This window comes from Zonotrichia albicollis, chromosome 29, assembly GCF_047830755.1.
Source record: "Zonotrichia albicollis isolate bZonAlb1 chromosome 29, bZonAlb1.hap1, whole genome shotgun sequence".
Lineage (NCBI taxonomy): Eukaryota > Metazoa > Chordata > Aves > Passeriformes > Passerellidae > Zonotrichia > Zonotrichia albicollis.
In genome coordinates this window covers 4,648,893-4,672,475 of record NC_133847.1, presented here as the reverse complement: position 1 = coordinate 4,672,475, position 23,583 = coordinate 4,648,893, and the positions used below count along the sequence as shown (strand labels likewise).

The 23,583-nt window shown below is 65.8% G+C and overlaps 3 protein-coding genes across 5 annotated transcripts in view; 1 reads left to right on the top strand and 2 right to left on the bottom strand.

The window, feature by feature from the left end:
- Positions 1-9,214: 9,214 nt before the first annotated feature.
- On the bottom strand, positions 9,215-12,102 carry ATP5F1D (ATP synthase F1 subunit delta). The gene is made up of 5 exons (XM_074528614.1): positions 11,906-12,102; positions 11,048-11,201; positions 10,622-10,710; positions 10,073-10,201; positions 9,215-9,337 (listed from the first exon to the last, which is right to left on the bottom strand). The coding sequence occupies exons 1-4, from the start codon at positions 12,041-12,043 to the stop codon at positions 10,079-10,081; spliced, it is 504 nt and encodes a 167-aa protein (XP_074384715.1). The 5' UTR covers positions 12,044-12,102; the 3' UTR covers positions 9,215-9,337; positions 10,073-10,078.
- A 537-nt stretch (positions 12,103-12,639) lies between these two features.
- CBARP (CACN subunit beta associated regulatory protein) lies at positions 12,640-20,373 on the top strand. 3 transcript variants are annotated; one of them, XM_074528612.1, is made up of 10 exons: positions 12,640-12,799; positions 14,993-15,064; positions 15,767-15,912; positions 16,014-16,075; positions 16,330-16,495; positions 16,564-16,738; positions 16,905-17,057; positions 17,337-17,544; positions 17,650-17,833; positions 18,145-20,373. In XM_074528612.1, the coding sequence occupies exons 2-10, from the start codon at positions 15,017-15,019 to the stop codon at positions 19,325-19,327; spliced, it is 2,325 nt and encodes a 774-aa protein (XP_074384713.1). In that variant the 5' UTR covers positions 12,640-12,799; positions 14,993-15,016; the 3' UTR covers positions 19,328-20,373. The 3 variants fall into 3 exon arrangements, with proteins under 3 accessions (XP_074384713.1, XP_074384712.1, XP_074384711.1); XM_074528611.1 differs by having other exon boundaries at positions 15,749-15,912; XM_074528610.1 differs by having other exon boundaries at positions 14,886-15,064; positions 15,749-15,912.
- A 439-nt stretch (positions 20,374-20,812) lies between these two features.
- The window catches only part of STK11 (serine/threonine kinase 11), a 33,472-nt gene continuing 30,701 nt past the window's right edge, over positions 20,813-23,583 (bottom strand). The window contains exons 9-10 of the mRNA XM_074528613.1: positions 22,958-23,183; positions 20,813-21,362 (exon numbers count right to left, since the gene is read on the bottom strand). Of these exons, the coding sequence (XP_074384714.1) occupies positions 22,969-23,183 (215 nt within the window). The 3' untranslated portion in view covers positions 20,813-21,362; positions 22,958-22,968. The remainder of the gene's footprint in view (positions 21,363-22,957; positions 23,184-23,583) is intronic.

Genomic DNA, 23,583 nt, shown 5'->3' with positions numbered 1-23,583 from the left:
CTGGGATTAGCCCCCGCCGGGGCTCACGCAGCCGGGAGGGCGGCGCGGCCACGGGCTGGACGAGAGGGGCTTACCCGGGTCCCGCCGGGACAGGGACACTTCCCACGGGTCCCGGTGGCACGGCAGAGCCAGGGCAGCACCGTGGTGGTGTCGGATGCTTTGTGTCCTGCCGGCCCCAGCTCCAGCTGGGAGCCCCGAATCTTTTGGAGCTTGGTTCTTGGAAGTTTTCTCCCTCGAAGGAAGGGAATTCCCAGCCCTCTTTTCTTCGGGGAAATCCCCCACCAGCCCCCGGGCAGCAGCTTTTCTCTTTTCTCTCTCTGTTTCCACACCCCCCCCCCCCCCTCAACCTTTTGGGCTGGATTCTTGGCTGATTCCACAGCTTTGGCAAACGGGGGATTTTTATCGCAGCTCTCTGCATTCCACTCGCAGGCGCGGGGTCATGGGATTAGGGCAGAGCTGACTCCGGCTCCGGAGCAGCCACAGGAGGGGAGAGGAGGGCAGAGAGGAGGCGTTCCTCAACTCATGTGGCTGCAGGAGCACCCGGGCTGCTGCCTGGGGGGGAACCCAGTGGGACGGGGATCCTTTTCCTCCGCTTGGAGAGGGGAGGGGAGCGATCCCGTGGCTTCCAAGGTGCCCGGCTGGGGCCTCGCACGGAGCTGCGGCAGCCAGCGGGAGCTGGGAGCGTTCCCAGGGCGCGGGGCCAGGGCCGGGATCATGCGGGGCACACCCGGCAGGAGGGTGCAGCACAACCCCGGCACCTCCACCCGCCCGGCCCGGCCCTGCCCGGCCCACCAGGGTGGGAGCGGTACCGGGATGGGGGTCCCGGGGGTCCCGGGGGTCCCAGAGCGGCTCAGCCTCGCTCACGGTGGCAGCGGTGACTCAGCCTCAGGTGTGCTCAGGTGAGCCAGCGCTGCTGCTGTGAGTGAGGAGCTGCTGATTCCACCCTCCCATCACAGCCCCCGGTGGAGCCCCCCAACCCTGCGGGCCCGGGGTGGCCTCGGGACGGGCGCGGGTGTCCTTGGGCAGGACGGCGGTGCCTGTGCCGGTGACGCTGGCGGGGCTGTAAACACCCAGGCGTGTCCTTAGAAACACACAACCGGCTCTGTGTGTTCCCAGCTCTCGGGGACGTGTCCTGGTGGCCTTTGGCAGAGTGTCCGGGCGTCACAGCCTGGGGACACTCCAGCTGCCAGCCCGAGCCCTGCCTGGCCTCGCTTGCCGTGCCCTGGCTCTGGGGCACCCCACATTCGCAGGGCTCTGCCCCCCACCCTGGCCTGGGGCCTGGTGTGAAATCACCCCTGGAGTGACTCAGGGTGAGCACACAGTGAGCAGGGGGACCCCAGCACAGGGCAGACCCCAGGGTGACTCAGCTGAGGCTGGGGGGAGTCACCAGCGCCCTCACCCACCTGGCCCTGGGCCCGGGAAGGATGGCGAATCCCTCTGCATTTAGCAGCACCCAGGTGTGCAGCCATACTTGGCTGTGCTGGGCCGTGGCCCTGCTGCCGTGAGGTCAGCCCTGGCTATTCTGGGCTCTTTGAGCTCACGGGCCCCTTCAGGACGCTGAACTCCTGCTCCCATCCCAGTGGCTCCCAGCCCCCAGCCTCAATGCTTCCCTTCCCGTGGCCCCCTGAGCTGGGGGCAGGCAGAGCTGTGGGCCCCAGCCCTGCTTCAGCCTGGAGTTGGGATGGGATGAGCAGGGGGAACCCATCCCTGACCACCTCCTGTCCTGCTTTATGCCCCTGCTCTGCCTCTGTCCCTGTTCCTCTGCAGCCCCCCAGCCCTGTGCTGCCGTGGCAATTTTGGAAATGGCAGAATTCAGGTTAGGAGAGGTCCTAGGGTCCTCCCCCATGAGCACATGCTGCCAGCTTGTGCCCACCCTCCCCTGGGCATGGCCCTCACAGTCCCCTAAGTCCCCCCAAAAGGGCAGAACTCAGCTGCTGAGCCTGTGAAAACACAGGTAGGAAACTGTCATGGTGAGAAGGGGCACCCAGGGCACAGACCCAGAGGCAGCAGAGCCCTGATCCCCCACACCTCCTGTGCCCCCTGTGCCCCCAAAGTGCCAGAGGCTGTTTCCCAGACGCTGCCACATTTCTTGGTTTGTTTTAAATCCCGGCTCCAGGAGTCAGCCGACAGCTCAGCTGCTGCTGGTGGTGTTATTATTGTTGTTATTATCATTATTATTATTATTATAAATGCTCAAGCGAGTTGCCAGCCTTGGGGAGGGGAAGGACTCAGGATTTCGGGAGCCTCCTTAGACACACACTGAACCTTGTTCCTGGGGTGACCCAGCCTTGGAAACCCGAGGGAAAGCAACTCCCTATTCCACCGTATCCAATCCCATCCCACCCTATCCCAACCCATCCCCATCCCACTCCAGCCCTCTGATCTCACCGTGAGGCGTCATCCCCAGCCCTGGGAATGCACACAGGGTGGCAGAACCGTGTGGGATGGATCCAGAGCCGGGGCTGATGCCAGCAGGGATCAAGGGGAGCAAAGGGGGCATGGGGTGGGTGTCCCCCGTGTGCTGACACACTCACCCCGTGTGTTCACACTCAGCACCGCGGCATTCCCGCCCCGCTCCTGCCCCCGGCTCCCCTCGGAGCCGCCTCAGGAATGCGGGAACCTCACCCGGGCGGGGATGAGGGCACCTCCCCACCCTCCATGGCCCTGGCAGCCCCCCAGCCCAGCCCGGCACGGGGCAGACACAGCCCTGGTGTGTGAGCAGTGCCCTCCCTGCCCTCCTGCAGGGCTCGCACCCCCTTGACCCCCAAAAGCGGGAAGGAGGAACAGAATCCATGCAGGCAGGATGTGCCCCGGGAAAGCCCGACTCGGGCGGGATGGGGACGGGAGGAGGCATTTCCTCCTGGCCTTGTCCTTTCACACACGAGTTCAGCTCCTCACGCTGAACCGGCACAGGAGCTCCGTGTGCGCTCCCACTGCCGGGGCTCGCTGGGCCCGGTGGGCGCTGCCCTCCACACCCACGGTACCTCCTCCCTTCCCGGCCCCCCGCGCTCCCCCGCGGCCGCAGTTCCTGTTTACGGTGATGGAGCCGCCTGCCCGGCCCTGCCGACACCGCGGGGGGAGTTACCGGGGCATCGCCGCCGCCTCCCCGTGCCTGGCACCGGCGCTGATGGGTTCCCGGCTGTGCGGGATCACCCCGCGGATGAGAGACCATTCTGGGAACAGCAGCAGGAAATCCTGACTGGGAAAAGAGCTGTGTGGCATCAGCATGGGTTGGGAGCCACGAATCTGCTGTGTGTGGAGTGTGGGTGCCCCTGCCTGGCACTGCCACACTCTGTGTCTGCAGCAGGGCACCATGCCCAGGTGGGGGCTCAAGGGAGGTTCCAGGTGTGTCCCAGGGAGCCGAGGGAGGAATCCAGCTCCCACTGTGCCACATTCCCCAGCGCTGTGAGGAGCCGGGCTCGGCTCATCCCAGCGCCCGACCGACCTGTGGGGAAACTGAGGCACCAGCTGGGGAAGTGACTCACCTGCACCGTGGCCTCTAAATGCACTGCTCCGATTAGATAATGGGCGGAAGGATCACAGGGAGCCCCGACAGCCTCTCATTAAACCTTGGGCTCCCCGAAGAGCCTTCAGCTCCATCCCAGGCCGCGGCCACCTGGGCCGGTGCTGGCCCTGCCCAGAACCCACCCACTCACATCCGCAGGCGCTGCAGCGCCTCGCATCTGGCCCTGCCGGAGGGTTCGTGCTCACAGGAGATGCTGCCCCTCCCAGAAGCCCGCAGGAGCTGGGGGGAGGCATTTTGCAGCCCTGCACCTTTGGGGTGCCATACCTGGGACAGAGGGGCTGCAGCCAGCCGGGGTCGGGGCCCATCTGCCAAGACAGGATGTGGGGCCGGACGGGGACACAATGTGGGGAAGTGAGAAGGGGACAGCAGGGACGGGGACAGCAGGGATGGGGACATCCCGTCAGCACAAGCGGGCTCAAAACCCCTCCAGCCCCCAGAGCTCCCCCCGGAGCTCCGACTCCTCCAGGTCCCCTGGTGCTGCTCCCTCCTGCTGCACCTGCCTGGCCCGGGGGGCCCTGCCTGCAGCGGCCTGTCCGAGACGCGCAGGAGCTGGTTGGGCCGGGCAGGTGCCGGGTGGGAGCGGGGTCCGCTCAGCCCACACAGGCGTGGCCGCGCCGGCTGCGGCGGCAGCGAAGCTCCGCGCCCGGCTGGCCCCGTCTTGCTGGGTGGCAGGAGCCTCCCGCGCCGCTCGCAGCCCGGGGCGGCCGGGCACACCCCGTCATTAGCCCAGCTGCCGGCGCTGCCCGGGCAGGGAGGGGGCGGCAGGGCCGGCACGGCCTGCTGGGGATGAGGATGGTGCGAAGGCATCGCCCACCAGCGCCTGGCCCTCCCCTCCGTGCATGGGACCCTGCGGGGGTACCCCCGCGCCCCATGGATGCCCCTGACGCGTGGGGGAGGCAGCCGGGGTCAGGCCCAGCAGCTGCTCGGGACGTGCCCTGCGGGTCCGCGGTGCACAATGACCCCATTGAGGTCCCGCGGGGCGGGGGGAACACCCAAGGTGGCGGTGGCAGAAGTGACTCCAGTGTCAGCCTCAATCCTGCTATTTATACCCGGCGGAGGGGCGGCCTTGGAGGGCACGGGGATGGAAGCGCTGCCAACCCCTCCCTGCCCCATGCCAGGGCATCCCGGAGGGCAGCGCCCCCGGCCCCCCGGCTTTCCCTCCCCGCCCCACGGCCCAGCCCGGCGCCAGCCCTGCCAGGAAGAGCCCCAGCGCCGGGACCAGCTGCAGCCGCTTCCTCCCGGCCCCGCCAGGAACTGGGGAGCCCGCAGGGGCTCCGAGCCCCCGGCTGCAGCAGAGCTAAAGGGAACCGAGCGGCTTTGGAGCCGCAGGGCTCGCGGGGGGCACCTGGGTGCTGGATGCCAGGATCCAGCTGGGAGCTCCTTGGGAACCTCCCAGCTTTACCAAGGGCGAAGTCCCGGCACATCAAAGGCGGGAGGAGGCAGCGGGAGCCGGGGCAGGAGCCTTTGGTCGCTGCCAGCGCCCGGCTCCGCCGCCCCACGGAGCTCCCACCGCCCCGCACCGGGGGCACCGGGCTCCGGGGTCGTGCCCCCCTCCGCGGCGTGGCGCCCAGCCCATCGCTGTGGCAACCGCCAGCAGCTCCGGGTGTATTTTCTGCACCAGGGCCACTGTGGGAACCTGGACGGATGCCACCTCATTCCGCTGGGCTCTCTGGGCCGCCTTTGTAGCCGGCATCGAGCCCAGCTGGCAGCGGCTTCCTCCCCAGGCTCCCGCTGCCCCTCGCGGGTCACGGCCCTGGCCGGGAGCCGCTGGGAGGGGGCTCTGCTGGAACTCCCCCGGCCCCCTCCGGCTTTGGGCCACCTCCAGCAGCGCCGTGTGGCCTCCAAGGCCGCCCTGAGCGAGGGCCGTGCCCGTGGCCCCGGGGAACGAGCCCCTGCCAAGGCACCTGGGACCCGCAGGGCAAAGCCCGACCCCACCGCCCCCTGCCTGACCCCCGCAGCTCGCAGGGGTGGAATCGCCAAGCGCAGCAGCACAATCTGAGATTCCTGTGTCGCGTTCCCACTCTCCCCAGCCTGTCAGTGCCTCAGTTTCCCCACGAGAGAACTCGCCCCGGGCCAAGGTTTGCTGCGTGGCCGGTGTGGCACTGCTGGCCCCGGAGCACCGTGACAATCTCTGTCGTGCTGGCTGCAGCACCCGCCCTCCTCAACGCCCTCCGGTGCTCGGGATTTTGGGGGTGAGGCCGCTGAGGCCACGCTCCCCACGGGCAAAGCACCCCCAGAACCGGCACCGAGGGGTCCCACCGGGACAGATCCCGATGCCAGACCCCGAACCAGGTCCCGCTCCTCCCCACAGGGTTTTCCCTGAGCTGTGCCACGCTCCCTCTGCGGGGCCACGTGCGTGGGAGGGAATCGGAAAAGGAGCATTTTCCAGAGCTGGAAACCCAGAGGAAAAAGGCTGCCGGCCGGAATGATTAACGCGGCCGGGTTAATCATTATACAGCAGCAGCACCCGCTCCCCCCCTCCCCATGCTAAGGAAGCTGTGAGGATTCGGCCTTCGAGCTGCCCAAGGGCGGCGTGGCCCAAGGACGCTCCGGGCTGTGCTCGCAGCGTGTGGAGCCTCCGCTGACCTTCCCACGCCGGGGCCAGCGGCAGCACAGAATCCGTGCAGGCAGGAGGGGGGCAGGTCTGCAGAGCCCCCAGGACAGGCAGGGAGCTGCCCAGCACCCCAAAGGGGGTCCCCAAACTCCAGGGAGCTGCTGGTGCATCCTGCAGCTCGCTGGCAGTGAGAGGGATGGGGGCAACCTCTGTACCCCCAGGGTGGGCACCGATGGGGTACAGAGACAGGCAGGATCCATCCCCAACGCGCCGAGGTTTGGGCAGGGAAAGGGGCGGCTCTGCCAGCTGAGTCAGCCCGGAGGGAGCGGGGCTTCCTGGGGCTGCGGTGGGGTTTGGGGTTGTTTTTCCTGCAGAGAGAGAGAGAGAGAGAGGAGAGCTGGAACCTTTCGCCTGCATTCGGGACTGGGTGGGACGGGGAAATGCCACGCGGCCAAACGCAGGGATTGCCGCCAGCACCGGGAGATTTGGCCTGGCAGAACCCGGCCCGTCTCGGAAATCATCCCCCGGAGAAGCGACGCCGCCGGCAGAATCCGTGATGCTTCACTTTCCGAGCGCTGCCGGCCCCGCTCCCCACCCTCCATCTGGCAGCAGAGGATGCGAGTCATGGGAGAGAGAGCCCTGCGTGGAAAGGGAGGAGGGGGGACAACACCAGCCCTCCTCCCCCGCTCCCACCGCGTTCCGGGCAGCCCTTCCCTCTCACACCCACCACGCCCCAGCCCAAAGCCGGAGACAAACAGGTCCTGGGGATAACTCCGGCACATGGCCCGTGCTGCCGGTCCTGCATGGCCCCAGCAGGGGCAGGGACCCCAAGGCAGGTGCAGGGACCCCTAGGCGGGGGCAGCTCAGCACCCATCACCCCAAAAAGAGGCAGAAAGCACAGATGGAGGCTGCTGTGCCCCTGGGCAAGTGCCAGCACTCCAGGAACAGGAAAATGCCACACTGGTGTCACAATCCAGGCTGGTGTGGGGGCAGGGGAGAGGAGGGTGACCTGCTGAATCACACCATGATCTACACCAGGACTGTCCCCCAGGCTGGGCTCATCCCTGCAGCACCTGCACAATGAGCAGGAAAGGGCTTTGCCTCTGCAGCAGCTGCACATCCCCTGCACCCAGTCAGGCCATTTTTGTGGCATCCAGCAGGACGTGACCGATGGTGGCTCTGGCATGGGCAGTGGCAGCCAGGGGAGGAGGAGAACTCTCTGCAGAGCCAGATAATGAGCAGGGAGGGGAAGGGCTGGAGGCAGAGGGGCTCAGAGCTGAGGCTGCAGGGAGCAGGCATCCACCCACACAGGCCCTGCACCCCTAAAAGTGCACAGGCATCCACCCACACAGGTCCTGCACCCCTAAAAGTGCACAGGCATCCACCCACACAGGTCCTGCACCCCAAAAGTGCAGCTCAGGGTCAGCAGGGCTATGATGCTGCCAAGCAGGCACCCACAGCCCCTGCTCAGTGCTGCTCCTGTCCTGGCTCAGGACAGAGCCTTGTCCTTGCATCCATGGGTGCCTGGACATGGAAGGGTCCCCAATTGCTCCCCCCAAATGCAGCCTACAAGTCCCAGCAGGTCTCAGGCTGTGGAGCACCCAGCCAAGGGCAGCTGAGAGGGGGCAGGACCGGATCCCTGGGCCCCCCCAGCTCCCCTGGCGCTGGCGGGAGGCAGTGGGAAGAGCTGGTGAGAGGACGCTGACGGAGACACTTTTTTCCCAGTCCTAAAAATAGCAGCTGGCCGTTTCCCCAGCTTCCCGGCCTCGCCAACGCTCTTCCATTAGATGAAAAACCCGAGGCAGCCACCTTCCGTCAGCACGGCTGCGTGTGCTGGGGGAGGCTCACGCAGCCGAAATAGCAGCTGGGGACGGAGAGGGGCAGCGGGAGAGGGAAGGGAGCTGCCCGGCCCCAGTAATTCCCAAGATGTTTTAATTAGTACAGCTCTGAGTCTTCTGAAGCTTTGCTTATGCTCAGTGCAATGTCTGACCTTTAAGGAAAAAAAAAAAGGGAATGAGAGGGGAAGGGGAAAAGGCACTGGAGCAGCTCAGGAGCTGGAAGTCGGCTGAGCTTCAAATAGGCTCCGCGTCAGGCACTCGGAGGCTTTTAATAAGCCACAGAGTGAGAAATTTAACACCACAGGCTCTATTTTTGATCACTTGTGAAGGGGGGGGGAGAGAGAGAAAGACAGAGTGAGCGAGAGGAGGGGGAGGAGGTGGTGGTGAGAAGAGGAGGCAGCCAAGATTACATCCTGGGTGGCAGTGCCCAAAATAGCCGTGCCCTGCTCCGAGCGCAGAGCGGGAGGCTGGAGTGGCAAGCACTGACCTCACAGGCAGCCAACACAGCTCCCCAGGCTGGAACAGCGCAGGGAAAAGGGGATTAGAGGCACGCAGAGGGAGGGACGGAAGCTCTGCACAGCAGTGGAAACCCCAAATCCCTCTGGAAAGGCGTGGGAGGGTGGCATGGAGCGAGGGGCCTGGCAGCAGCTGGTGCAGCAGGACACACGGCAGGACACGCATCCCTGGCACAGGCAGAGCTGTCCCATGCCCAAACCCACCCTTCCCAGCAGTGCTGCAGCCCAATGAGCCTTTCCTGCTTCTCTGGGCTGTGAGGAGCCCTGAGGAACCCCAGGTGGCCTCCTCAGACAGGGAGCACCAAGCTCAGCAGAGGAGCTCCAGCCATCTCCAGCACAAAGGGAAGCAGGAAAGATTTCCACCATGCACAGCATCTGCTTCCCTCTCCAGGCCAAGCCCATCTCCAGGAGAAGGGGAAGTGCCACTGGCAGCAGCAGGGGATGGGGCAGAGCCCAGCAGCTGCTGTCCAGCTGTGGGAAGCTCCCTGGTGTGCCAGTGTAGATTCCTGAGGCTGAGGCTGGGACAGCGTGGCTCTGGAACAGATCTGTGCTGCTGAAATCCTGCAGTCCAAGTGCTTACTGGAGATGGAGGTGGCTGGAGCACGGGGAAGAGATTACAAATCTGTCTGATGAACCTCCCCAGGGTGAGTCTCCCCTGCCAAACCCCAGGGCAGTGCTGGTGAGCCCTTCCCAGGGTGAATCTGTCTCGGGGCAGGAGCTGGGAACTGCTCCTGGCTGCAGCTGCAATTGCTGCCTGGGAAGAAGGCGATGTGCCACAAGAGGGGGTCACATTTCCTTTTAATTGATCAGAACCATTTCTCCACCTCCATTCGTCCTGCTCCATCTGTACAGCTGGGGAGTAGAACAGGGACAGGCTGGGAGTTCTGCATCCACAGTGGGATTCCTGAAAAACACAAAGTGGGGTCAGGTTAGTGTGGGGTGGGCTTGGCTGGGCTGCAGATCCCAACCCCAGGGCTTGGCCCCACTCCAGCTGTGCAACTGCTGTGAGTAAACACGAGCCAGCAGCTCTGCAGGACCAAAGAGCACCTGGATCAGAGATCAGGAGAGAGCAGGAGCTGCTGCCCTCCTGTGCTCCAGGCTGAGCCCGTTGGAGGCTGCCAGTGACTCACAGCCCTGCTCAGCACACACTGCTGCAATTCCTGGCTGCCAGCACGTGGGAAGGGAAGGGATGAGGCACAGTCTGTGCAGGGCAGAGCAAAAAGAGGCCACAAGGTAAGAGCCTGGCCTCACCTCCCCTGAGAATGAAGCTGTTTGTCTTTAGTGGGAGTGTGTGTGGCAGAGATCACATGCTGTGGGGCCCAGGGGAACCAGTGAGGCCCCAGCAGTGACCACAGCTCCCAGTCTGTCCCAGCACCATCCACCCACCCTTATCAGGGCTGAACTCCAGTGTCACAGCTGGGCTGGATCCCACAGTGCCACAGCCCAACCCCAGGCCCCACTGCCACCAACAGCCCCAGGTCAGCTCTGGGCTGGGGACCCCCATGAGCCCCCCAGAGCTGAGGCCTGACCCTGGCAAGGGAAAGCTGTGCTCACTGCTCCCCAAAAGCAAGGCAGATCCCCCCACCCAGCCCAGCAGGCCCTAGAGCAGGGCTGGATGCTCAGCCAAGCTGAACCTCACCTGGATTTACTCCAGAGCCTTCACCAGGGCTTCGTTAGCTTCTACCTTAATCTGAGCTTCTGCTTTAGCAGCTTCATCAGACGCTGCTGCCATCTCTGACACAGCTTTCTCCAGGTTGGATTTTGCAGTCTGGACATGAGGGCACAAAGAATGTGTGTCAATGGGGACACTGCAGGAGAGGGGACTGTCCTTCCCTCCCTCCCCTGCAGCCACTGGTCCTTCATGTGGATGCCAAGGACCTAGTGACTTGGGAGCCTCACAGAGCTACAGACACAGCTGTGCTGGCCCCAGACACCTTATCAGCAGGGAAGAGCCGTTCTGGAGGTGAGGACAAGGTCAGTGTCTGTCCAAGGGGTGGGAAATGGTGTGGAGATTTACAACTGCAGAGCTCCCTCTCTCCAGAGAGTTCACCAAGGAGGAGCCCCAAGCCTCTGATCCCAAAATGCAGCGGGGGTGCTGACACAACCCTGGGTTCTGGGCACAAGGACCCCAGAGCAGAGAAGGGGAGCAATTTCCCCACCAGGGTGGGTGAAATCTCTGGGTACTCACAGCCAGGTCCAGCATGTCCATGGTCACTGCCTCCTCTGCCAGCACCTGCACCGTGGAGTCGGCGTGGACAGTGACAGAGCCACTGCTCACTGTGAGACACAACATGGGAGGTGGCTCAGCCAGGGGGCTCAGCCCTGCCATCCCCACCACCCTTCCCCAGAACAAATCCTCAGCCCCCTCCTGGCACATTTCCAGCATTCAGGGACTCAGCTTCCACCCCAAGGCAAGCTGGAGCAGGGGATGGACCCAGAAAACATGAGCAGAACCAAGACCTGATCCCAGCCCACAGCTCCCAGATCAGCTCCCAGCAGGCTGGGAAAGCAGAAATCCCTGGAAGTGCACCAGGCCACACCTGGATGGGCAGAGCCTGCCTTGTGAAAGCACCAAGAACAGCAACCCCACGCACACCTCTCCTCCCCAGCTCACCAAAGTACTTGGTGGCCGTCCCATCCTCGGCGTGAACTGTGACAACGCCCGGCCGGAGCACCTGGAGCGTGGGGACGTGGGATGCCAGGATGCCAAAGGAGCCTGTCAGCGTGGGCACATCCACCTGCTTCACGTTGGCACCGTTGTAGAACACCTGCATGGACAAAGAGGACCGAAAAAATAGCACAGTCACCAGGGATGGGGGGATGGAGAGCCCATCCCAAGGGAGCAGCCCGGCTCCTGGCAGGTTCAGGGTGTGCCCAGGACAGGCTGCACCCGCACAGGGTGGGAGCAGAGCCGGGCTCCAGAGCACAGCTCCTGGCAAAGGCACTGGGGAAGCGTTCCCAGCTGCAGGGGCACGGCAGGGAGGCGGCACATGGAGACACCGAGTCGGGAGTGGGCGAGAGGCGCCGGCACAGCCTGGGAAGCGCGTGGGGAGCCCTGAGCCGCTGTCCCCGCTGCGGCTCACGCTGCTGGGCTGTCCCTGTCCCCAGCGCCCTGCCCCGGGGCCAGCCTGGCAGGCACGGCGGGGGCGGACCGGCCGTGTCCCGCTCCAGGCCGGGCCCAGCGGGTCCGGCAGCGCGGCTGGAAGGGCTGGAGCGGCCCCGGGCGGGAATGGGAGCGCTGCGGCGGGGAAGGAGCGCCCGGGCAGGCGGGCAAGGCCGAGGTCAGGGCCAAGGTCAGCCCGGGGACAGCCCGGGGACAGCCCGGCCGTGCCCCGGGAGCCGCGGAGCCCCCGGGAGCGGAGAGCCCCGCGGGGGCGGCAGCACCGCCCGCGGCCCGCCCGCCCCGAGCCCTCAGGACACACCGGGCGAGGCGGGGGCGGGGGCACCGGGAGCGGGGCCGCGGCGGGCATACCTGTGTGGGTGAGGCGAAGGTGAAGGCCATGGCAGCGGGGCCGCCGGCGGCGGGATCGGCATAGCCGCGGCTGGGCGGCAGCGGCAGCGAGGGGCGGGCGAGGCGGAGGAAGCGGCGGGCGCAGAACATCGCGGCCATGGCGGCGGCGGCGGCAGCGGCGGCGGCGCGGGGCAGGCCGGGACAGCAGCGGACCACAGCTCCCGACGTACCCCGCGCGCCACCCGGCGGAGGAAAAGCACGCTGCACCGCATGGCCTTATGGGAGTTGTAGTCTCTCCCCCGGCCGCCGAGTGCCGTGGTGCTGGGCGGGGGGGCCCGCTCCGCCTCCGCACCGAGGGGCAGCCGCGGCCCCGGGCCCGGTCCGGCCGTGCCCCAGCGGCGCGGGGGGCTCCGGGGCACGGTTGGGCACGGGGATGCAGGCAGGGGTACAGGCAGGGATGTAGGTAGGGATGCAGGCAGGGATGCAGGCAGGGATGCAAAGAGGGATGCAGGCAGGGATGCAGACAGGGATGCAGGCAGGGGTGGTGTAGGCAAGGCTGGTGCAGGCAGGGATGCAAGAAGGAGTGATGCCAGGGCTGGAGAAGGCAGCGGTGTAGTCAGGGCTGGGGCAGGCAGGGAAAAAAGCAGCGGTGCAGGCAGCGGTGCGGGAAGGACTCACAGACAGGACTCACAGACAGGACTGCGGGGCAGGTAGAGGAGCAGGGGGTACGGGCAGGGGAGCCGGGGGTACGGGCAGGGGGTACGGGCAGGGCTGGTGCAGGCAGGGCAGGGGCAGCCCCTGTCCCCACGTGACGCCCGCGCCGCGCGGGGGCGGCTCCGGTTCATTCATAAATCCCGGGGCCGCCCCGCCGCACCGAGCGCAGCGGCGGCGATGGAGCCCCGGTCTCGGTTGTAGGTGAGTGTCTGGTTCCGGCGCCTCGCGACAGCGCCTATCGCGACATAGGGAGCCGGCACGGCCGAGGGGAGACCAGACCATCACTCCCTATCGCGCGTAGAGGTCCCGGGGGCTCCTGCCTCGCTGTCACAGCGCTGTCACCAGCTCTGCCTGCATCCCTTATTCCTTCCTGTCCCACATCCCTGCTCGCATCTCTCATCTCTCATCGCTCATCCTCCATCCCTATCTACATCCATGCCCCACATTCCTGCCAGCATCCAGCATCCCTGCCTGCATCCCGCATCCCTGCCTCCATCCCCGCCCCACATCCCTGACCGCATCCCTGTCACCGGGCTGGGGCAGAGCGGGTCCCCCCCTCGCCCCCAGCCCAGCCCCGGCCCCGTGGGTCGCACACACGCGTGGGGAGCAGCCCCGGCCCGCCCCCCGCACCCCTTCCCACGTGCGGAGGCGCGGCAGCACCGGCATCCCCCGGCCCCGAGCCCCCGCCCAGGGCTCCGGCGGCCACCGCGGGTCCCGCCCCGTGTCCCCCCCGGGGGGGACAGCCCGGGGAGCGGCCCCCTCCTCCAGACAATGGCCGTCCTGTTCCTGTCGGGTCGCCATGGAGACGGGATTCCTCCATGATGGGGAACAGCAGGGACATTCTTCCCGCTCCCCCCGCCTCGGGCCTGAGGCTGCCCCGCAGGGATCCCGCCCGTGGAGCCGCAGCCCCCTCGTCCGGGGTCCCCCCATGTGCAGGACCCCCCCCCCCCACACACACTCCCTAACCCTTTCTCGGGGGTCTCAGGGTGGGTCCCCCCACCTCGTGCTGCATCCCACCAGCTTGGAGAGGCGTGAGGGGCGATGCAGGCAGGGGGGTCTCTGCCTCAGGAGCCCCCCAACACCCCGATATCCCTCCAAGGGGTTGATACCCGACCTGTGACAGGGCTGCCCTCAGCCATCACTGTCCCTCGCTGCCAGCTGCGACACGGCCACGAGTGACAGTCCCCACCCCTTCACGGGCTCCATTCACATTTTTCACTGACCTAATTCGGAGCGGCTTCCAAGCGCCCACCCCTGACAAATCCGGGGGTCCCTGACACGGCATCGCCCACCCAGCCCCAGAGGGACACACGGACGGGGACACACCGAGGGACACATGGAGGGGACACACGGAGGGACACACAGAGGGACACATGGAGGGGATACACGGAGGGGGGACACACGGAGGGGACACACGGACAGGGACACACGGACGGACACACGGAGGGGACACAAGGAGGGACACATGGAGGGACACACTGGGGAACACATGGAGAGGACACACGAGGGGACACACGGAGGGACAGACAGAGGGACACACGGAAGGGACACACGGCCTGGCAGCGGGAGCTGGAGCTCGGAAGCCCCCAGGAATGGGGGGACAGACACGCGGGAGAGTGATGAGGTCCCCGCCAGGTCCCCAAAGGCCGCGCAGGGGGGGAATGGGACCCCATCCCGGCCGCTCTGGGTGCTCAGGAGCTCAGGGCCCCCCCGGCCCCTCGGTGTCCCCCCCCCCGCGGACAGCCCGGTGACGGAGCCGCTCTCGGGATGACTCACGAGCGTCACCCGTCGCGCTCCGGCGACACCCACGCCACGAGCTGTGGGGCGGCCGCTGCCCCCCGTCCCTGCCGGGAGCCCCAGCGCGGCTCCCCCCGAGCTCCCGCGGGCTGGGGTCCCCCCCCAAGGGGGCTACGTTCGTCCCCCGGGGGCGGCAGCGCGGTGTCACCCCGGATCTGGGGCAGGGATTCACCCCCCGGGCCAGCCCTGGCCACCGGCACCGGCCACGGTTTAGGGGCTCCGGTCCCAGCCGGGCGTGGGGACCGTGGGCCCTCCTCGCGGGGCCGGGGGTGGTGCCCACGCGAGTCCGGGGGCTCAGGGGGTCCCTGGGGAGGGGCAGCGGTTCTGCCCTCGCCTCCCCATCCCTCCATCCGTCCATCCCTACCTCGCTCCTGACCACACCCTCCATCCCTTCATCCTTCCCCTGAGCACACCCTCCCTTCATCCCTCCATCCCGGTCCCTCCCTCCATCTCTCCATCCCGGTCCCTCCCTCCCGGTCCCTCCCGGCAGCTCCGCACCGCGGTGCCGGGCAGGGGCCGGGCAGGAGCCGCAGCCGCCGCCCCCGGCCCGGCCCCACCGTCCCGGCCGGTGCCTCCCGCCGTCTCCCCCCGCCCCAGGACACGCTCGGGCCGGGACGGACCATGAGCGATGACCCAACACCCTGGGACAACGCGACCGAGAGCGCCACGGTGAGTGCAGCTGTCCCTGCCTGCCCTGCCTGCCTCGGGCGCCCCTCCCCGAGCAGCCAGCCCGGGGGTCCCGCGGGACGGGGGGGATTCATGTCCGGAGCTGTGGTGTTCTCATAAGAGGAGGGATTCATGTCCAGAGCTCTGGGATTCTCATGGGAGGGGGGGATTCGTGTCCGGAGCTGTGGGATTCTGATGGGAGGGGGGGATTCGTGTCCGGAGCTGTGGGATTCTCATGGGAGGGGGGGATTCATGTTTGGAGCTGTGGGATTCTCGAGGCTGCCGTGGGTCTGGCGCCTTCGCTCGGGTGGGGGCCCCGCTGTCACCCCCTGCTCTGCCAGCGCTGAGTGGGTGACAGTTCCCAGTGCTCTGTGCCCTGCTGGGATGCTCTGGGGGTCCGGGGCCCTCGGCGCTGCTGCCGGGTCAGCCCCTCTCCCCCGGGTGGGGCCGGGTTGGGGGTCCTCTCACCGTCCCCATCCCCATCCCCATCCCCATCCCCATCCCCATCCCTCTCGCGCTCGGCGCGGGGGCTGGGGCGGCTCAGCCTGCCCGGTTGCCGTTGCCGTGGTGCACGCAGGGCCCGGGGGCGGCGGGGGGCGGCGGCTCCGGGGGCAGCGCTGGCGTCAGCGCGGAGGGGGCAGGTTCGGGGTGCGCCGGGGTCCCCCCAAGAGCATCCCCGCGGCTCAGCCCCTCGGCCCCGGGCAGGCGGTGCCCGGCGAGGTGTCCCCGCAGGATGGGTACGTGCTGCTCCTCGCCCTGCTCTCCATCTTCATCGGGGGCACGCTGGTGCTGCTCTCGGGCATCCTGATCATCTGCCGCCGCTGCTGCGAGGCCGATCGCCGGCACTCCAGGTGGGCCAGGGGTGAGCACGCCGCTGTCCCCGGGGTGGGTGGCACTGCAGGGAGGGTCGGGGGCACTGGCACGGGCACCTCTGATCCTCCTCCCCCCGCAGAGCCAGCGATGATCCCGAGAAAACCAACACCACTTACCTGGATGACTCGCAGCAGGCGCAGGGTGAGTGACACGAGTGCTGATCCCCCCCAGATTGCGTCCTGAGTTTTGGGGAGGGGAATGAGGCAGCTCCTGAGCTCTCCCAAGGGGAGCGGTGACCACCACACACCCCTTGTGCCCTCCATTCTCCATCCCTGGCTGTGGGAGCTGGGAATTCCAGGCTGGCATTGAGGCCATGAGTGCAACAAGTCTGCCAAGCCTCAGCTGGGATGCACACCACGGTGGGGGGAGCTGGTTGCTGACCTCCTTCTCTGCAGATATCACCGGCAAAGCAGAGGACCCCGAGTGCCTGTCATCCTCCAGCTACCGGGATGCAGAGAGCGAGAGGTTCCTGTCCTCCAGCTCCTCCACTGCCCGGCGCGTCTCCTTCAACGAGGCCGCACTCTTTGACCAGGGCAAGAAGACCCAGGAGAAGGGGAGGAGGTGAAGCTCTGGGCTGAGGGGGGGGACAGGGGGTTGTGCCTGCCCCTCCTGACCCAGCTGTCCCTCAGGTACACACTGACAGAGGGGGATTTCCACCACCTGAAGAACGCGCGCCTGACTCACCTGCACCTGCCGCCGCCTGCCCTCAAGATTGTCACCATCCACGAGTGTGAGTCCAGCGAGAACAGCCTGGCCATGACCCCCCGCCTGCCCCCGCCCAAGCCTGGCCTTGCCATCTTCCAGGTGAGCTTTCGGTGCCTGAGGGACAGATGGAACATCCAGGCATCCTGCAGCACCCCAGGGAGGCACCGCTGGGCCTCAGGGCATTGCTGGAAGTAGAGCCAGGAGTTGCTGGGGTGCAGGGGGCCCCCATTGTCCCCAAACCCCCTGAGCGTGCTCTGCCTTGCAGCCCCCTGCAGGAGCCCTGCCCCGGCCAGTGCTGCCCAGCCATGCCGTGGGCCCCAGCTCTGCCCTGCCCGGGGACACCTACAACTCCACGGTGGACACCAGCTTCACAGAGGCCAGCCCGTCCGCCTCCTCCGACTCCGGGGAGGGGCCTTCGGTGAGTGCTGGGTCGGGACTGGGCAGGGGAAGGGGCTCCCAAGGGTCCTGTCCTGCTCGCTCCCTGCTCCATGGATCCCATCCCTGCCCCCTCGCTCCGTGCCAGGGCTCAGGAAGAGACGTGGGCATCCAGCTAGAAACAGGCTCTGCTCCCTGCCCCGGGGGACATTTGTGCATCTGCTGCAGCCCAGCTCTGACAAAGGAGCCGAGCGGGATGCGGGGGGGCTGGGGAGGCACGCTTGGGTCCGAGCGGGCACTCACGGCCCCCCCGGCCCCCCAGTTCACAGCAGCACCCAGGAGCGGGAAGGCGGCTGGGGGAGGCAGTGCCGGCCCCGGGGAGCCCCCCCAGACCCCCCCACAGGGCACCGTGCTGCAGTTCTTCACCCGCCTGCGCCGCCACGCCAGCCTGGACGGGGCCAGCCCCTACTTCAGGATCAAGAAGTGGAAGCTGGAGAGCACCCAGCGGGCGTCCAGCCTGGACACCAGAGGTGGGGGCCAGCGAGGGGGCTGTGCAGGGTGGGAGGACACGTGTGGGTGGGGGGATGCTGGTGCCGGTTGGGTTGTGCCCCCCAGCCCTGCCCTGCGCCCCCCAGGATCCCCCAAGCGTCGGCAGTTCCAGAGGCAGCGGGCGGCCAGCGAGAGCATGGACCAGGAGGACCGGGACCCGCACCAGACCGACATCATCCAGTACATTGCCCACACGGACGACGTGTCCTTCCACCCCGCGGGGGGCCCCTTCCTGCCCTCCCCCGCCAGCCCCCCACCCTCTCTCGGCAGGTATTTTTCAGTAGATAAGAGGGGACGGGGATGGGTGAGCCCCGGGAAGGCACCGAGGGACCCCGCGCTGCCCTGGGCATGGGGTGCTGCCACCTCTGCGGCTCTGGTGGGGTGAGGGGTCTGGGGGGCGCTGGTGATGGGGAGGTTGGGTTGGGGCATGGGCACGGTGGTGGCAACAGCATGGAAACAGGATGGAGGAGCGGGTGGCAGCATGGCCTGCTGTGGATGGAGCCTGCCGGGGCTGGGCTGGCACATCCCTGCCCGTCACCTGCCGGTCTGTCCCTGACGTGACACCGGGGTGCTGCCCGCAGGCTAGAGCCAGGCGAGGGGGGCGCGGGCAGCCCCGGCGAGCCCAGCGTGCCCGAGCAGCCCAGCGCCTACCACGACATCTGGAGCCTGCGCGCCTCGCTGGAGCTGTACGCGGCCTCGGAGCGCAGCAACGACCAGGACTCGGTGCGCAGCGACGGCGGGGACAGCGTGTCCTCCGCCAGCGGAGTGCCCCCCTGCCCTTCCCCTACCCTGGATGAGCCCGAAGGCCCCGAGGAGAAGTTCTGGGCTCGGCCCAAGGCGGAGGAGTCGGAGCCCGGCACACGCAAGCTGCTGCAGATGGACAGCGGCTACGCCTCCATCGAGGCGCCCAGCCGGGGGGGCGAGGAGGGTCCCCCCAAGGACCAGACAGCCTCCGAGAAGCGCATTTGCTTCACCAGCGCCGGGCGCAAAGGAACCATCTTCGAGAGCTTCGAGGGCCGGGAGCCGGAGGAGGAGGAGGAAGATGAGGAAGAGGAGGAGGGCGGGAGCAGCACCCTGGGCGCAGCGGGTGGAGGGGCACACCTCCGTCCCCACAGCCCCCTGGCCTGGTCCCCGTACGGGCAGATGTTCCCGGGCCGGGAGGGGCTGCCCCGGCGGGATTACAGCATCGACGAGAAGACGGACGCGCTGTTCAACGCCTTCGTGCGCCACGACCCCCAGTTCGACGAGTCCCCCCTGCGGGGCAAGCACCGCTCCCGCACCCACCTGCGCAAGCAGTGGCAGCACACGAAGCAGTTCAGCGATCCCGGCGTGCGGTACCCGGCGCTGGAGCGGCACCGGACGCCCCTGCGCCGCGGCGACAGCGCCAATTACCCGCTGGACTCGCGGTTCCACAGCCCCCTGCCCCGCATCGTCAGCGCCGGCGATGAGGAGGCAGCGGAGGCGGCCGATGGGGTCCCCCCTGCCCCGGCGCTGCCGGACCCCGAGATCCAGGTGATCGTGGAGGAGCCCGGAGAGGCGGCCCCCGAGCCCAAGGCTGGCTCTGAGCCCCCTGAGGACGATGACTGCCCCGGCTCCGGGAGGTGCTTGGGGCTGGGCTCCGGCTCGGAGCTCATGGACAAGATCGCGGGCGGCCTGGAGGAGCGGCTCTATGGACACCTGAGGAGAGCGGCCGAGAGAGAGACCCCCGAGTGCGCGGTGGCCGTGGCTGCCAGCGACGCCTCCCCCGACCACAGCACGGTCTAGGCCCAGCGTGAGGGGGAGAGACCCCGGCACAGGTTCAGGGCTTCATCCCCTCCTGCTGCCGGGTGCGGGAAGGGGGGCCCGGCCCAGGCCAGGAGGGCACATGGGGACCCCTGGCTGTGACCCCAGCACGGGGGTCCGGTAGCGTGGGGTGGCCGAGCCCCCCGGCTCCCATAGCGAGAGCCTGGGCTGGGGGAGCCCCGGGGGTCGGGGCACGGTGGAGAAGCCGAGGGGTCAGCGCTGAGGGACTTTGCTGAAGCCCCCGGCGCACCGACCTTGGCTCTCCCCTCTCTCCGAGGTTTTACAAGCAATAAGCCTCTCATCCGGCCGGGAATGTCCCCGCAGCCAGGAAAAGGGGCCGGAGCTGGGTGTCCCCAGTGGTGCCACCCTGGCCCGGGGGCGGTTTGGGGAGGGGGCAGTCACCTCCTCAATCCCAAACCCCCTCCCCACAAGGTCTGCAGGGAGCCTGGGATCTAAACTGGAAGCAGGGGGATTCTACAGGGGCTCAAGCTCCTCCTGGGGGACCCCAGAATGGCAGCCCAAGGGTTTTGGGGGGAAGGATCGGCCCTGGGGACCCCAAAAATACCCGCAGGAGGGGTGAGGGTGCCCAGTGCTGCCCCTGGTGCTGCCCCCCGGGCCAGGGGACAGGGTGAGAGCAAAGAGGGGCATCCCCAGCATGGGCTGTGGGTGACCCCCCGTGCCCCCCAGGAGCTCAAGGATATTTATTGATTTTTACAGAGGCGGCTGCTGCTCCGTGGTGGGGGAGGCAGGGCGGGGAGGGGAGTACACTTTTTATTGGGTTTTTATTTGTGATTCAAAGGATGAGTGAAAAAAAAGAGGAAAATAAAGAAACTGCCCCAGCCCAGCCCTGGCTGTGGCACCTGGGACTCGGCAGCAGGGGGGGGGACAGGCAGGGCCCCCCCAAACCCCCATTGCATGCGAGTAGAGGCCGGGTTGCCCCTTCCCTCTGTGCAGGCTCTGCCCAAAGCTCTCCCTCCATCACCTCTGCGTTTTTAAGTCTATAAACAAAGGAGAAAAACCAAAACCAACCGTGACATCTCTGAGCTCTTTTCTTACCTTTCTACCTGGGGGTGGGATGGTGAGGGTAGGGGGGCGCCGGGCCTGGCATTGCCCCACAAGTGCAGGGTTTGCCTGGGGGGCTGTGCCCTTCCAAAAGGAAAAGGAAAAGGAGGGGCTGGTCATACCCCTGACCCCGCCTGCTGCAGGAGGAAGGACATGAAACCCACCTGCTGTTTTCACTTTATTTTTCTTTAAAAAAAGGAAAAAAAAAAAAGAAAAAAAAAGGGGGAAGAAAAGAAAAAAAAAAGCAGAAAAAAAAAGCCAAGTGGCTGCCACCACCCTGATCCCTTTGGAGCTCAGATTCCTCCCAAGCTCTGAGCCCTTCCTGGGCCCTGTTCCCTTCTGAGCCCCTCCGAGCCCCCGTGCAGCATGCAGGTGTAATAGAATTCTGCTTTGTTTTAATACCTGTTTTTTTGGTTTTTTTTTTTCCTCATCTGGTTTATTTTAACACATCACGATGTGTAGGAATCTCTAAATATACCGCAAATATAAACAAAAAACAAACAAACAAAAAATTAAAACAAAAAAATAAAAGAGAGAGGAAAATATATAATATATAACAGTAGTCTAAAACATAAAGTGCACGGCAATGGCTTTGCACGACTCTACACGGCCAGGGGGCCCCTTGACCCCTCATCCCACCCTTCCCATCGCAAAATTAAAAACAGAATCAGTGTCTTGATTGGCAAAGAGTGATCGGGGGGAAGGGGGCAGCGTCCCGGCAGCCGCAGAGTTCAACTCCCAGGTGTCCGATGGGATGGGCAGGGAGGAGGGTGTGGCCACTGCAGCTTCGTGTCCTGGCGCTGGCCGGAGCAGGGGTGCGGGCAGGGAAGGAACGGGGGGGCTCCTTGGTTGGTTTCTTCTGGTTTCCTTTTGGATTGCAAGCACAGTCCAGTCCCAGGAGAGAGGCAGAGCTGGGGCAAGGAGGGGGACACAGGCTGGCCCGGGCCCAGGGACGCTGTGGGGAGAACAGAGAGAAGAGGGTTAGGGATGGAAGGGGATGCTCAATTTGGGGTGCTGGCTGTGTTCCTGCCCCACACCTTGCCCCGGGACTCCCTCTGGCACCCTGGGATGGGAGCGAGGGGTTTGAGATCCCTGTGCTGTCCCTGGAAGGTTTTAGGGAGTCCCTCAGCCAGGTGAGCCCAGCAAAGCAAAACCCCTGACTAGAAATCAGTGCCAAGGAATGTAATTTATGCCAAGGAGAGGAGCATTCCTTTCCTTCAAAAGGTTTCTAGGCTAAGGAGGGGAGTGACCCAGCCAGGCTTGGGGCAGGAGCAGCAGCAGGTCCAGGGGAGCCCCAGCCCAGGCTCAGGCTGCACTGACTCCCCGCAGGTGACTCACTGCCCCCATGAATTAAAGATGGAGCTGCCACGGGCCTCTGACAGCTGCAGGGGGAGGATCCGGCTTTTATTTCGGGCTTTTTTCACACCACAAAGCTGGTCGTGATCCAGGAGATAACAGAGCTCAGCCCCAGCAGCGCCGTGACGAGCATGAGGCCGGGGGCGGATGAGGCTGAACATGACTCACTGCTGGCTCCGTTATGAATGAGGGGTGGGAAGGAGGGGACAGGGCTGGGAGCTGGGGAGGAAGGAGCTGCAAGGAGGGGGGGAAGCAGGGAGAGGGCTCAGCTTCCCATGGAAGTGGCTTGGGCATGGGTGACAGGGCCAGGGGCAGGTTCCATGGGGACACTGTGGGGCTCAGCATGCCTCTGTGCTCCCCAAGTGCAGGTATGTGGTGAGGCTGGGAGCAGGGCAGAGGTGCCAGGGAAAGGGGCTCAGCAACCCCTCTGTGCTCCCCAAGTGCAGGTATGTGGTGAGGCTGGGAGCAGGGCAGAGGGACCTTGGTGCCAGGAAAAGGGCTCAGCATCCCTCTGTGCTCCCAAACTCCAGGTAGGTGATGGTGAGGCTGGGAGCAGGGCAGAGGGACCTTGGTGCCAGGAAAAGGGCTCAGCATCCCTCTGTGCTCCCGAACTCCAGGTAGGTGTTGGTGAGGCTGGGAGCAGAGCAGAGGGGCCCTGGTGCCAAGGAAAGGGACTAAGCATCCCTTTATGCTCTCCAAGTCCAGGTATGTGGTGAAGCTGGGAGAAGGGCAGAGGGGCTTTAGTGCCAGGGAAAGGGGCTCAGCATCCCTCTGTGCTCCCCAAGTGCAGGTATGTGGTGAGGCTGGGAGCAGGGTAGAGGGACCTTGGTGCCAAGGAAAGGGACTCAGCATCCCTTTATGCTCTCCAAGTCCAGCTAGGTGATGGTGAGGCTGGGAGCAGGGCAGAGCTGCCAGGGAAAGGGGTGGCATAGCACAGCCCAGGAAGGGACAGAGATCACTATAGCACCTCTCACATGACAGGGCAGACTAGAGCAGAGCCAGGTGGGCACAGCAGGGCATGGAGAGGGGCTCTGCACCTCCAGCACCACAGGAAATCCAAGCCCTGGCTACCAGAAATTCTGCAAAGGAACACTCAGGATCCAGACTACAAAACACCCTCAACTCCCTCACCCTGCCCACAGCTCAGAAATCCCCCAGCTCCCTTGGGCAGAGCCCAGAGTGCCCCAGCAGTACCTGGGCAGAGCTCACTGCTGCTTGCAGGTGGAGAGCTTGCGGATCTTGCTGCTGGCAGAGCAGGCCTTGCGGGAGGGGTTGGAGGAGGCGCTGGCGCGGCGCTCGCCCTTGGCCCTGGCGCTGCTCAGCTGCCCCGGCTCCGTCCCGTTCATGCACACGGCCTTGGGCAGCCCCCTGCCGCGGCTCTGCCCGTTCTGCCCGGCCTCCTCCTCCTCAGGCACCTGTCCTGCAAGGGAACGGCCACGGTCAGAGGGGGCAGCAGAGCCGGCAGGGATCCTGCTCCTGTTCCTGTGAAGGGCGCAGGAGAGAGATCCCCAACGATGTGCAAAGCTGGGTGTTGGGGAAGGTGAAACAGGAAAGCCTTAAAAATATGATTGCCTGGCAAAAGATTTTGAGAATATGGAAACTGTGAGATTGAAATGAAAGCAAGCTTTGAGATCCCTTAGTTACTGAACAACAGGAAAATAATGGCGTGGCTGAAGGCAACCCCCTTTTGATGGAACACCCTCTGCTTGCTGACGGCTCCAAGGGTCAGAGCAGACCCTACAGCTTGGCAGAAGGAGCCCAAAGAGGAGTTTTTAGGGTTTAAAATGTAGCACAGTATGGTAATGTAATGATTCTTATAG